Source organism: Setaria italica, chromosome IX, assembly GCF_000263155.2.
Source record: "Setaria italica strain Yugu1 chromosome IX, Setaria_italica_v2.0, whole genome shotgun sequence".
In the NCBI taxonomy this organism is placed as follows: Eukaryota; Viridiplantae; Streptophyta; class Magnoliopsida; order Poales; family Poaceae; genus Setaria; species Setaria italica.
The window spans coordinates 57,453,975-57,467,382 of record NC_028458.1 but is presented as its reverse complement, the minus strand read 5'-3'; the positions used below and the strand labels follow the sequence as shown (position 1 = coordinate 57,467,382).

The 13,408-nt window shown below is 46.6% G+C and overlaps 2 protein-coding genes across 2 annotated transcripts; one reads left to right on the top strand and one right to left on the bottom strand.

Annotated features, from left to right (window-relative positions):
- Nucleotides 1-1,173: 1,173 nt before the first annotated feature.
- On the top strand, nucleotides 1,174-2,541 carry LOC101771485. The gene is made up of 2 exons (XM_004985847.4): nucleotides 1,174-1,987; nucleotides 2,123-2,541. Exons 1-2 carry the CDS (start codon nucleotides 1,175-1,177, stop codon nucleotides 2,135-2,137), a joined length of 828 nt encoding a protein of 275 aa, XP_004985904.2. The 5' UTR covers nucleotide 1,174; the 3' UTR covers nucleotides 2,138-2,541.
- A 4,686-nt stretch (nucleotides 2,542-7,227) lies between these two features.
- Nucleotides 7,228-10,119, bottom strand: LOC101769497 (deSI-like protein At4g17486). Its single transcript, XM_004987144.2, has 4 exons — nucleotides 9,898-10,119; nucleotides 8,804-9,065; nucleotides 8,435-8,502; nucleotides 7,228-8,117 (listed from the first exon to the last, which is right to left on the bottom strand). Exons 1-4 carry the CDS (start codon nucleotides 10,117-10,119, stop codon nucleotides 7,887-7,889), a joined length of 783 nt encoding a protein of 260 aa, XP_004987201.1. The 3' UTR covers nucleotides 7,228-7,886.
- Nucleotides 10,120-13,408: the final 3,289 nt, after the last annotated feature.

Below are 13,408 nucleotides of genomic sequence, written 5' to 3'. Positions count from 1 at the left end.
CTTAATACTGTAGTTTTTCAGTATTCATGTTCTTTTCCCCTAAACTGCACTTTGGGCGGCAGCGGCAGCAGCAGCACTCCCACTTGTACAATTCTACTCCCACATGCATGTAAACTATACTAGTATAACACTTAATCATGATCAGTAGCGATGTCGTCTAGGATCGTAGCATGTAACCAGCATCGAGACTGAACCTGTCGCTGGCAGCAGAACCCAAGCCGAGACAGAACCGCACGAGTGGAACCTGAGCCTCAAACAGAGAGCTGGTGTGTCTTGGTGTCGTTGCCGTGAGATGGTTTACACAGACAGTCTCCCTTGTTCAAGGGTCTCAAAACCTTTTTCGCTTGTTGGACCATGCCCGTGATCTTGATCCTTGAACCGTATTCTATCACTACTAACCATCATCATAATCCAAGCCAAATCCTGGTTCCCTCTCTCATGGCCTGACACACGTCCGTCCCCTGCTTGATGCCGCATGCTTGGCCCCAATCCGAGATTGGACAAGGCGACATGATGAGAGCAAAGCATTGTTCGTGGATAGATGCCCAAAACTTTGCCAGCAACTTGTGCGGATCTGCAACGTGAGGAGAGAGGACCACGCCTCCTGTTCACGCGTAGCACTACCAGAGGAGCAGGCAGCAGCTGCTCGTCTCGTGTCCTCTCACGTAAATTGGATCTCAACCACCGGACTAACCCCTGGACTCGTGGATTTGTTTGAGCTTCTTCCCTTGGCGACATAAGTTTGTCCTTTGACAAGTTCGGGCATTGATTTAGGGGTGCCGGATTGGATTGGATGTTGGGATGTTTGCCATTTTGCCTAATCTGCTACAAAATGACGTGCCAACGTTGGCCTCGTAGACATTTTTGAATAGGAGTAGCATGATCCACTGGGATGATTGGGTAGCTCCTGAATATAAATGCACCATGTACTTTGTATGCTTGTATTTGTCGAAAATTCGTCCACGTACAGCGACCCCAACATCAAAACCCGATACATTTCTCACGGGACAAGACTTTGAATCCATGCTGCAATGACAGCGATAAGCGTAAACGAAAAAAAATAAAATAAAATCGCAGCGGAAGGCGCCACGGGGGCAACATGGACATTGCGCCAGACGACAGTACGCCACAGCCCACAAGGACGAGCCGCCTATATCTATCTGTGCGTGCCGAGATGGGCCTGCCCTCAGCGCACGCATTGCCCACCCCATCGCCGCGTGCTCTGGTAACTCGCGCACGACGCCCGGCCGCGCTCATGGAAGTCGCCTCGCTGCAGCACCTCGGCGACAGCTTCTCCCGAAGCTGGCTCAAGCGCGGCGCGCAGGCGGCGCCGCCGCCGTTCGACGCCGACCTCGGCCATTCCTTCGGCAGCTCCAGGTCCTTCATCGACATGGACCCCGCCGAGCTCTTCTCCATGCGGTGGACCACCACGGCGCCGCCGCCGGAGACCGACTTCGAGTTCGGCTTGCCCGGGGGCGGCGGCGGGAGCAGTGACCCGCCGTCCCCGGTGCTGGTCAGCGCCAGCCAGATCATCCGTGACGGCCGCCTCCTCCCCAGCGAGCCCGTCTCCCGCCGCTCCGGTGCCCAACAACATCACGGGGACCGCGTCGCCGACCTGCCCAGCGCGCCGCGGTCGTCGCCCTCGTCGCCGCTGTACCACTCGGCCCAGAGCACGCCGGCCTCGCTGAGCTCGTGCTCCAGCGGGAGGAGCGGCGTCGCCGGCGGCAAGAACGCCTCCGCCAGGCCGCCGCCGCTCTTCGCCGCCGGGAGGCGCGGCCGGCCGTCGTCGTGGAAGATACTGGTGCAGTACCTCCGGTTCCTGATGCCGCTGTACCGGAAGGTGAGGGCGCTGCGGCGGTTCTCGGCGCCGAGGCCCAGGGTCGCGCCGGCGAGCCCGGCGCGCGCGTCCACGTCGAGCATGGAGTGGTGCCACGGCAATGCCGACACGGCCGTCCGCGACGCCATCCTATACTGCAAGAAGTCCAGCGTATGTCCATGACTGCACCTATACCGAACCAAATCGAACAAGAAAGCATTCACACCCGCACACGCTGCACGTTCAGACATTGATGATCAACCACTGTGCTCTCTTGCTGACACCGTTTCTGCATAAAATTTTCAGGGACAAGATTTATAACACCGCAAGAACACATCATCGCACACATGAACTTGATGTGAATCCACGAGAGGGTCTCCGAGACATGCTGTGCTGTGTCATCTCAGCTCAAGTTCTTTGTTTGTATCCCCCGACATGATGTTGTGGCACCTGGCTATACCCAGACAGAATTACACAGTGTATTTTAACCGTTGTGTGAATGACTATCGTGTACAGTTTAATCAATAGACGGTCTCGCTCGATCCCTTTCACGTCTCCATCCGTTGGCTCCTTCGGCTTCTAGTCTTTGATCGGCTCTTGGTTCGTCCATGGAGTTCAACTCTTTCTTTTCTTGCCTCGTACTGGTGGGGCCATTCCGGCCATTGATTTGGAGAAGGAACAACACAGATTACGGCGACTGAAAGCATCTCATTTGCTGGCTCAAATTATGCGCTTTCTTTATTAGAAAATAACAGGAACAATTGGGCATAATCGCATCCTGTTCCCTGTTGTAACCTAATCCGCGGAAGCATTATTGTACCAGCAGCTCCCGGCAAAGAAATCATCAATTTTTATGCTGTTGACCTAGGACTCGTTTAGCACGTTGTGTTTGGCGCCTCTGATCAGTCCGGACAGAAAAAAATGAAACAATATGTGAACCGTTAATTGGATGTGTTTTGTCGGTCCAACAAAATTAATGTTGAACAGAGACTGTTATGTTGTCTGCGAGGGTCCTTCTCCTTCGATTCTGAAGTCTGAACAGCGCTGACAACCCCTTACAAATTTGGACAGTAAACTAATGCTGAAATGTGTCTCCATCTCGATAATATGCAGAACTGCAGAAGGAGGAATCATACTCGTTTACAAACGCTCAAGATTGACCAGTAACCACGCATAATCATGCGTCATATGCACTTAGAAAATCATTCACAGACTTGGTCTGAAACAAAGAGATTTTTTTTCAGATTCCAACAAAGCTTCCGTACCAAGTATTCCCAGCAGGCAGAGTTCTATGGATGCGCCATTCGGAAGAGGCATTTGCCTCTAAGAAATGCTGGAAGCCGCTGTTGGGGGGTTGCTCATTTTCCCACCAACCGGAGGGAAACGGAAGCGATGAATACAATTATTTACGTCTTGTCCCTGTCGAATTACACGAGAATGTCTCAAAGGAGAGAGACTACGTTCGACGCCCGGGAGCCGGCGTCAGCAGCGTGAACAGTGCAAGAAAGCAACGCCACGGACGCCATCTCCATCACCTCCTCTCGATCTACCATGTCAAATGACACCGCATGATAAACAATCCGGCGCGCACGCATGTAATCTCTCTTCTCTTTTAACTCTTTGTTAAGCAGAGACCGTGTCTTAAAGCATGCGTGGACGAAAGGGACTCGGGGAGAATTATTAGCACCACGGATCGGATCGGATCATGGCCGTCCTCGATCGCATGCGTGCAAAATCATTTGTGTTGTGATGGGTCACCACACCAGTCTCGCACACCTGCGTTCGATCCACCTGACCTCCTGCACAGTGTACCACATGCAGTAGCAACAGAGCTTTGCACGCCGAGAGTTTCAAATTCGAACGAACGAACTGGTCCAGGCGATGCGATCGCCGATCGGCGGAAGGAAATCTGATAATGGCGGGCCTTGGTGTTCGCCAATCGGCGGAGGAAATCTTCCTGGACGCGACATGTGTCGCATGTGTGGGCGCGCGGCGTGCATGCGGCGGGGGCCTACATGCGCGGGCGTTGGGGCGGCGCCGGGACAGGCGGTGTCGTCGCTGGCGCGGACATGTACGGGGACGCCGGTGGACGGACGTGCCCTGCCCGGGCCCCGGCGAGAGAAAGCCACAGCCACCTGCGCGGCCCCGCCCGTCGCGTCGTGCCTTGCTCCAGTCGCAAGGCAGTGGCCAGCGGGGAACGAACGATGATGCCCTGCCCTAACCGCCGACTCTGATGGACGTCCCGAAGGCGCTCCGCAACAGCTGCCCCTGCTGGTGGTAACTGGTAAGCGTCGTCGTGCCTGAGGCTTCCTAGAAACTCACCAAGAGTCTCGCTCGATCACAATTCACAGCTAGCGTAGGAGAGGTAGGAGCCCACGCAACTGCTTCTAGCTAGCTGGGTGGCTGATAAAGTGTCGAGATGTATGTTAGGTGATTCTTCTACTGTCATCCAGTGCACAGCTACTCGATCCTACCTTAGTTCATCCGATTCTGCAGTCGTTCTTTCAGCTGTCACTGACAGATGATCGACGACAATCCATGGCGTTCCATTCATCCATGCTGGTGCTGGCGATCAAAGATCGATTTACACATGATGGCGTGCCCTGTTGAGCGACGGAGACCTTCAGCTAGCTCCCGGATAACCCACACTTGCTAGACGTTCTACCTCTAGTCGTCCTCCGCTGCTAATCTGCTCGCTAGTCGCCAAGCGAGGTGCCGCAAGCTGGTTCGAGCTCCCATCATGGCCTCCGGCCGACCGCCCCGGTCCGTGACACGGCGGTGGTCGCCGTCAGTCCCACGTGAAGGTCACATTGCCAGGAATGGCGACGTTCCCGGAGACGTTGCGTTGCGCGCGGCGGGAGAAGGTGACAGAGGAGGCGCGATTTCGTGCGGCGGAGGGTGCGCGCGGCCTCCGTCGCTGCAGCTGCGCGCCAACGGGCTGCCCGATCCGCGTGCCGGGCTGTAGCTGCGCGCGGACAAGCCGGGCTTTAAATGCAGCCTTGGCGCCGCCCGCCCATGTCCATCTCGCCGCTCCGGATCCGGCCCTCCAACAACGATGGGGCGCCAGCTTCCCTCCAATTCGAATGACCTCAGGCCTCAACGGTTTGTTCGTGTACGGCTTACCAGTTACAGGAGTTTCCGTTTACGGCTTCAAGATGTTGTCCACTCCAAACTTATACTCCCCCCATTTCAAATTATATGTCATTTTGATTTTTCGATTCATAGATATTTTGTATGCATTTAGAGTCTAGACATATACTATATTTATGCACCTAAAAAAGCCAAAACGATCTACAATTTGGAACGGAAGGAGTACAGGAAATGATGATGAATCTTTACGTTTCTTGTTCCAAAAAAACCTTCATGTACAAACTTCTCTTTTCTTTTGCAAAACACAGTACAGACGCAGACGCGCACAAACACGCACGTACACTCGTCCCCTACGAATATACGCACGCAACCCTACCCTTATGAGCATTTTTGAGAGACTGAGTCGGCAGATCCTTGAGATTGACGAAATCACCACTAGTGCTCCCTATCGACGGGCACGTCGCCTACCACTAAAAGCACAGCGCCGGTTAAATCCTGAAATAAATCTAGAAAAATGTGAGCATCAGTATCGAATCAAGGACTCAAATCTGGATGAGGAGGTTCCACCACAAGGAACCTTAACAGGTGAGCTACGCTCAGTTGGCTCATGTGCGAACTTCTAGACCCATGTGGTGACTATCAATCTCAATCTGAAGATATATCTACCAATTCTTATTAGACATCCATATGTGTAAGCATGCAGTTTTTGTGTTTATGTGGTGATTTCATACATTTCTAGAAAATAAAAGTGTATCTCCAACATCCATCAGTGCGCCGTGCGCCAGATTCTTTTCCTTCTATGATTTCACAAGTATCCCTAATGGTAAAAGTATATTTTTATATACATACTCGTGGAACGTTATTTTTTCATATGTAAAACATAGTTCCCCTACTTAGGGGCAGATCTAGGGAACGGGTAGGGGGCTAGAGCCCCCTCCCCATGTGCGCACAATAGAGCCCCATAAGATCTTTTTTTATCCTTTTTGATAGCTCCGCGTTTGCCACTGCCTCGGTCTGTTTTATGGATCTCTCCTTCCCCTTTCCTTGATCTCCCTTCACCTTAACTAATTCAATTTTTTAGAAAAAAATCGTGGAACATTTTAACCTCATGTTCCAAGTGTAAAAAATAATATTTTACAAGTTAAAAAATATTATATCAACTGGTGGTAAATGTAGGTGTCATGATTGCTAATCTCCACCCTTCGTCGACGGAAACCCTGCTGCATCGAATCTGTTGTTTTAATGTGCACAAAATTTTCAAGTGGGTGGCTAAAGTAGGAGAGAAAATTTCTTATTTAGTACGGGAAGATGATTCAATTTCTTTCCCTTAGCCTTGATTTTTTTGTCTCTTCGTATGATCGAGTGGTAACTTTCATTAATTATTTGATTTTTTGGGGAAAATGAAGGAATTGAATAATCTTTCGGCGTTAAAAAGGAAATTTCTTCAAAGTAGAATGGGCCAAAACGCTCTAACGGCCTATACTCAATCTTGCTGGAGTTGGGCTGGGTTAAAATGAAGCAGTTCACTTACCTGTCATCATCATCATGATCTCAGCCCACGCACGCAGTCAAAGTTCTAACCACGCACACAAGTCAAAGCGTGTACGTGCCAGCAGCAGGCGGCGTCGCTGTTTCGCTGCCGGCTGCCCCCTTGGACGGTTGACGCAACGCAACGCTCGCAGCGTCTGCGGCCAGCTCAAACGGCAGGACCAGCTCCCCCACAAGAAACCAAGGCCGCGAGCCACAAACCAGGCAACATCTAATCCACTCCAGGCATCCAACCGCTAGCTGGATGGAAGACCGGAGAGCAGGCTCAAAATCAGGGGCTCTTCAACATTCCTCGGACGGCTTCTAGAGAACTTTGAGATCATCTTATCAGCGTTCCAAGTTGCAACCCAGCTCAAGACAGCCTACTCCGACCAGCAAAAGGCCGCACGTAAACCACACTCTCCGACTCCGAGAGCGCCGTCGAAAGGCTAGCTAGCTTAGCTAATCATAGAGGCCGGAGCATGTGATCGCCACTGACATTTTTAAAAAACAGCAGCATGCGCACCTCCTCCCAACAGAAACCACGGCACGACGAAACCTTCCCGGGAATGGATGGACACTGCATGGAGGGATGCTCACAGCTCAGCCTAGTTGCGAACACAATCTGACACTAATCCAGTAGCACCAATCAATAATCCGTAAAGCGGTGTGACCCCTTACCACAGCCACACACGCGAGCTCCAAAAGATGGTCTCCACGATCCAACGAATATTATGGTCAGAGTTTTAAAGGAGCTCTAAAGGAGGCCTAATCAAACACTCCAACTAAACTATGAGCAACTAACACCACTATCAACACTCTGCAATGACACCGCTATAAAAGGGCCACTGGTCAGCGTGCTTCTGCAACGCCAAGAACAAGCACACAACAAAGCTAGGGAGATCATCACAAACCCAAAAGCGCAGCTGCGGAGCTGAGTCTTTGCCTTCTCCTCCACCTAGTCACTGACACAAGGAAGATGACCAGCCATGCAGCAGCAGCCGCCGCGGCCTCCTCCGCGGCTCCATGGAGAAGCGGTGGAGGAAGCGCAAGGCACATGCCAAGGCGCGGGCAGATCAAGGCGAGGATAGCGTCGGCTGCGGTGCAGTCCGTCGCATCGGTGCTTCTGAAAGCCATCCACGGCAGCCACATCCTGGTCAGGAACCCTTTCTGATGGGGATGTATCTGGCTTACTGGGAAACATGTCATACTAGCAACAGTTTCCAGCACGAACTCTTTTTTATCAAAGTGTGAGCGTCAGAGAGTAGTAGTAGTAGTCACTCTAGATGAATTGAAAGAAATGCTAAATGTGCATGTCTTCTTCTGTATATGAACAAAATTCAGTCATATTATCCGTGTTTGTAAACATATCAATATCATCTACAGGCTTCACCCAGTTAATTACATTCTAAGGGTTGGTGGGTTCCTATACACCCATTCTGACAGTTCTATGTCATTTTGGACCATCGCCCGCCTCTCGTGAAAAGTTCGTTGTCCTTGTAGAGGGCTTCGCGCCTGCTGAGACCATGGCCTTGAACCAATTGCCCTGGAACCAAGGGGTGCTTCGTTTCTGATTAGTAGTTGGGGTTTCTGCTTTATCTTGGTTATTTTGACCCAAGCCTGTTGTAAGTTTATTATACGCTGCCTTGCTGGCATTGACGATATCTGATTTAGCTTGCCTGAACTGCAAAACACATAGTAAAGCAGAATCATGTGAATGATCAGGAAGAATTTAACATAATAGCTGATCAACTATAAATTGCATCAGTGAAATCGGCTAGCAGCATCACTGTATTGACTAGCTAAAGAAATTGCGATTAGTGGTTCGTCGGAAAAAATTGTGATTGGTATCCAAATAAGAAATGGTGTGAGGAGTTCGATCCTGACTTGAAGGACAAATTGAACTTTGATATGATAAGAAATAAAGATAAAAGCACGCACTCATTTCCTATTGAGTAAACAGAAAATGAATGCCAAGCAGCAACAGTTTATATAATTTACCTGCAGAGCTGTATTCTCAGCAACAACATTAGCTGTATAACCAGCATTTGCAAAACGATTAACCCAACCTTCAAGATAACAAAGTTAAAAGTTAGCCAAAGTGAAAAAACGCATGTTTACAGATGAGAAATTGGCACTTTGAAACTAGCAGAGGTACAGGAAGGCCTCTGCATAGTGCCCCAGGAAAATACCATGATATGGACTTTTTTCATTTTTTTAACTCAAATAAAAATAATGGACTGTACGTGATGATGACATTTAAAAACCACATGAAGATTATATAATTCATAACCTATCTTAGTTTAACTTACAAATGGAAGGCGAGGATATTTCAGTTACAAATAAACTGTTTCTAAAAAGAACCTGTACCTGGAATTTTACGAGCGCCAAGCTTTTCGCAGAATTCATTAGTGAAGTGATTGCAGTTTCTTGACAGGAAATCATACGAGAATCCAGGCCATTCACAGCTTAACTGGATCAAGATCTGCTTTACTTCCGAGTTTGAGAAGGTTGTTACTCCCAGAACAATGCTCTCACGGTATGTGTACATGGAGTTCTGGCCGACTGGGCAGGAGAACACTCCAGTATCACAATAACGAAACCCATATGACCACTCTTCTTCTCCATAGACCTGCAGGCAAAAGTTCCCATTAAATTATCAGTGTAATCCACAAAACAAGCCTTCCTTGATGGTAGAGGGCACTAGGTTTCAACTACACTTTAACAAGTTGCGTAGCAAAAAAAAAACATCCCAAATCAAAATGTCAGACCTACTCGTGTTCAATCTTATCAGAATCAGCATACTTTCCATACTTCTTAAAAGGGTACATACGTCATGTTACACAAACTATTCCACTCCCCCTGGACTAGTTTTGTACAATGCTCCTTACCTCATCTTTGGTAAATCCTCGTGAATTTGAATGACGGAATAGCCATTAGTGTCCCTCAAGTTTAACTGAAGGCACAATTAAGTCCTTTTTTTTCGAACACAGGCACACAATTTAGTCCATGAGGTTTTCAGTTTGTCCATCTTGGCTGTTTGAAGTACTCTCTAGTCCCACATCTTGACAAGTAAACTTCACAATGGCAAGGACATTTTGCATATTGTTGGTACAGAGTTGTGGAGCAAATTGAGCCTCTGATGAAACTTCAGGGACAATAATGGCTATTGCACCAATTTCAATATTCAGACTTTCATGAAAAACCTTTTTACTGAAGATTAACCCAATGGATAGCTTGTGGTAAAAAAAGAAAATAAAATTACGGGTAAAGTTTAGTTTGTTGCAAAAAAAAGTAATTAACGGCAGAAGTTTAGTAGATCCCCTTATTAGTACCAAATCAATCTAACAATGGAATCACCAACTAGTCGATTCGAACTAGACCGCTTCTCGCATATTGCATCTAGTGGGCTTTGCCCGATCTAGCAGGGAAGGACGGCTACGGAGCAGGGTCTGGGGGCTCACCTGGACGGCGCTGTGGAAGATGCCGCCGACGCCGATGCCGTCCTTGAAGAAGCGGTTGATCATGCGGATGGTTTTGTCGGTCTTCTCGTAGCCGGTCTTGGTGATCTCGTACACATGGAGCACCACCTCCCTGCCGCTGCTGGTGGAGGCGGAGCTCATCTCGCCGGCGTCCTCCCGCTCCCCCGATGGACCCGACCCCGTCGCAGCGCGCGCAAGGGCCATCGCTTCTGCGGCGAGTCTGTGCGACTCGGACCCACTATTATATGGGCCCGTCATCAGGAACGGGCTAAGCCTCGCTCGGGCCGGTATACCTGTTGGGCTAGCATAAAATTAAAATTCACAGCCCATGGAAAAAGCCCGTTCGGGCGTGTTTGTACATTTGGCAGCCCAATATCACGCGCTTCCCGGACGCCCGGCGCCAGATGCTAAGGTGGAATGCTCGGTAGTAATGGATGTGATTAGCATGGGAATCATAAGAATATATTTCGATCTAGCATTAACATCAAGAATCGATCAACGAGAGAAACGGCAGGCTAGTGGTGAAAATGCTCAGCTCAGTGGTGAAAATGCTAGTGGTGAAAGTGGCGTTTCGAAACCGTTTTCACGCCTAAAAGAAACATCAGAAAGGAGAAACAGTAATGATGGACTCGTGCGTCATGTACTGTGCCAAGTGTTATCAGGATGACCCGTTACGCCGAGTCTCGATCATTTCTTCCATCAGGATGCAAAACCAGCATAGGGAAATGGTGCGGGTGCTTAATTTAATATTCGTTTTTTAAAAAAAGGTAGTGGAAGTGCACGGCACGCACATTTTTTTAAATAGTAAAAATATATTTATATTTATAAAGTCTAGTTAATAATAATTTTATGTTTATACCCGCAAAAAAAATAATTTTATGTTTATAGAAAAATAATATATTTTAAAAAATATGTACATCAGACTACGGGTAGCTATTGAGTTGCATGCACCAAACTAATGAGAAAAGGTGGGCAATTCACTTATACTCCAACAATAGCTTTACGGTGATACAATATATGTCACAAGTAGTATGTAATTTTATACACGGTGACATGCAAAAATAACATTACAACTGGTCTACATTTGGCTAAAGAATTTTCTTGAAAGCAAAGGTGTTTATTAAACCACAGGCATTGCATGTGAATAATCTACATTCTGAACAGTGTACCTTCGAAAAAGAAATGACTTAGAAGTACAAGAACAACAATATAAAGGAACAAAACTCCCTTCAATAATTGTTCATCTTATCTCATCGCTTAGAATTTTTAGACAATAGTTCAGGCTACCACCAGATAATCCACAGCAACAGCTCAAAATTCTTCTACCGTTGCTAAAACTACGACCACTTTGTTCTCCCATCTCTTTGAAAACAAAGAAAGTCAGAAAAGATTGAAAAGGAATAAATGAAAAACAAAAGCAATTGGAAATCAAAGTTCGAAGCAACAATATGTGATCTTTCCATATGTCACATGCTCAGAATGAAAGAAATAATAATTCTCCATCCAAATGGCTCACATAAGAACAGTTGCCTGATACATTTAAAGCGTAATATGAAGTTTACACTAACTGGAATTTCAATGGCCAGCCCAAAAAATTGGATTCCAGCTTTGTACTTCTAGAGTGCAAGTTAAAAAAATGTGAAGTTTTATGGAAGGCCTAGCGAACTGATGAGTGCAATGCCACAGTGGTTACCCTTCTGCAAGACCACTTGATATCAGTTTGTAAACAAAAACAATTCAAGTCATTATAGTTATGTTGAACCATAGATCAAGTTGGTTTCCTATCGACCACAAAGCAAGTATCAATGCGTTGATTTGATCATATTTTTCACCAATCGTGAAGCAACAATCAAATGAGTATATGCAGAAGATAGAGCTTTGTCAACAATGACTTCTCACTCTGTTTTGTTAAGCACTCCTAGAAGTATAAAAGCTTGCTATATGTTGCTAGAGTTCGGGGGAAACCACCGAAGGCATGACGAGATTTATCACAACAACAACTATCACACTTCAAATTAAGTGTCACATCAAATTCTTACAAACAGGCATGCATCGTATCGGCGACCACCTAGCAGAGCTGCCCCGAGTTCGAGAACTCGAGGTACTCAACGACGGCGCACATGCATGCACTACGGGAAAGCTAAAAATTGCCGAGTATTTTTTCTTTGCCGAGTATTTTTTTTTTAACACTCGGCAAACAAGCTCTTTGCCGAGTGCTAAGCCAAAAACACTCGGCAAATCGTGTCTTTGCCGAGTGTCAAGAAAAAAACACTCGGCAAACCCGCCTCTTTGCCGAGTGTCAAAAAAGCACTCGGCAAAGAGGGGGGTTTGCCGAGTGTCAAAAAAACACTCGGCAAAGAGGAGGGTTTGCCTAGTGTTTTTTCTGACACTCGGCAAAATAATAAGTTTTCTTCTCTCTTTTTACCTTGAAAATTTTTCTACTCCCCTCATACAACATTTGGTACTCCATGTTAAAATTTGGTACATTTTTGGATTTGTTTTCTATATTTAATTAATTAATTGCATTTCAAGAAATTTTTTTGTATATGTCAAATTTGAACCGCAAGTGATTCAAACTATAGAATAAAATGAGTAGAAAAATGATATTAATGTTATTTAGCCAAGTTTGAGGTCTTACCCATGAAATGAAAAGAAATTTTGAACATTTTATTCAGGAAACACGACCATGAATGTGTGGCCAAATGGTTTTTTAATTGTAAAAAAAGTATATGAAGTCTGAAAATCATGAGATTTGTCATGATGTGATGATATTATACGTGGAGGCTGCGGTAAAAAATTGAGAAGATTTCGCACATGTCGTCACATACGATGTTTACAAACTGAAACATCTCAGAAGAAGAATAATAGCGTTGAGAAGGATTCGATAAGAATTAGAGTTAGACTGACGGTCGAGTTTTGTTTTGACTACAAAACTTTTTGTATAGGCAATAGAGAACATATATTGTTTCATGTGAAATTTTTGTAATTTTTTGGAACCGTTAGATAATTTTAATGTATTAAGTGCAATTATAGAATTTTAATTGATATAAATTTAATTTGAATTATAACCGCATAAAATAATGGAATAATATGAGTAGAATAATCAAATATATATTGTTGAGTGAATTTTACCTATCACCGCATAATATAATCAAATAATATCAGTAGAAACTGTTATGGAAAAAGTGGGAAAATGAAAAAAAATCTTTGCCGAGTGCCCAAATCTGGAACACTCGGCAAAGAAGGAGTTTGCCGAGTGTTATCTTTTTACACTCGGCAAACTCCACGCCACGGATGCCGCCCGCCCGCCCGGCCACATTAAACTCGTGCGTCATTCCTCGCTGATCTTTCGCGGTGATAGGTAAAATTGGTTGGCAACATATATCTGATCAATCTTCTCCTAATACACATTACTTCGGGAGGCTATCTTTCCAATTAAACTTGTACCGCTGTTGATTGAATAATCGGACTTACCCGATGACAAGTTTTTCTG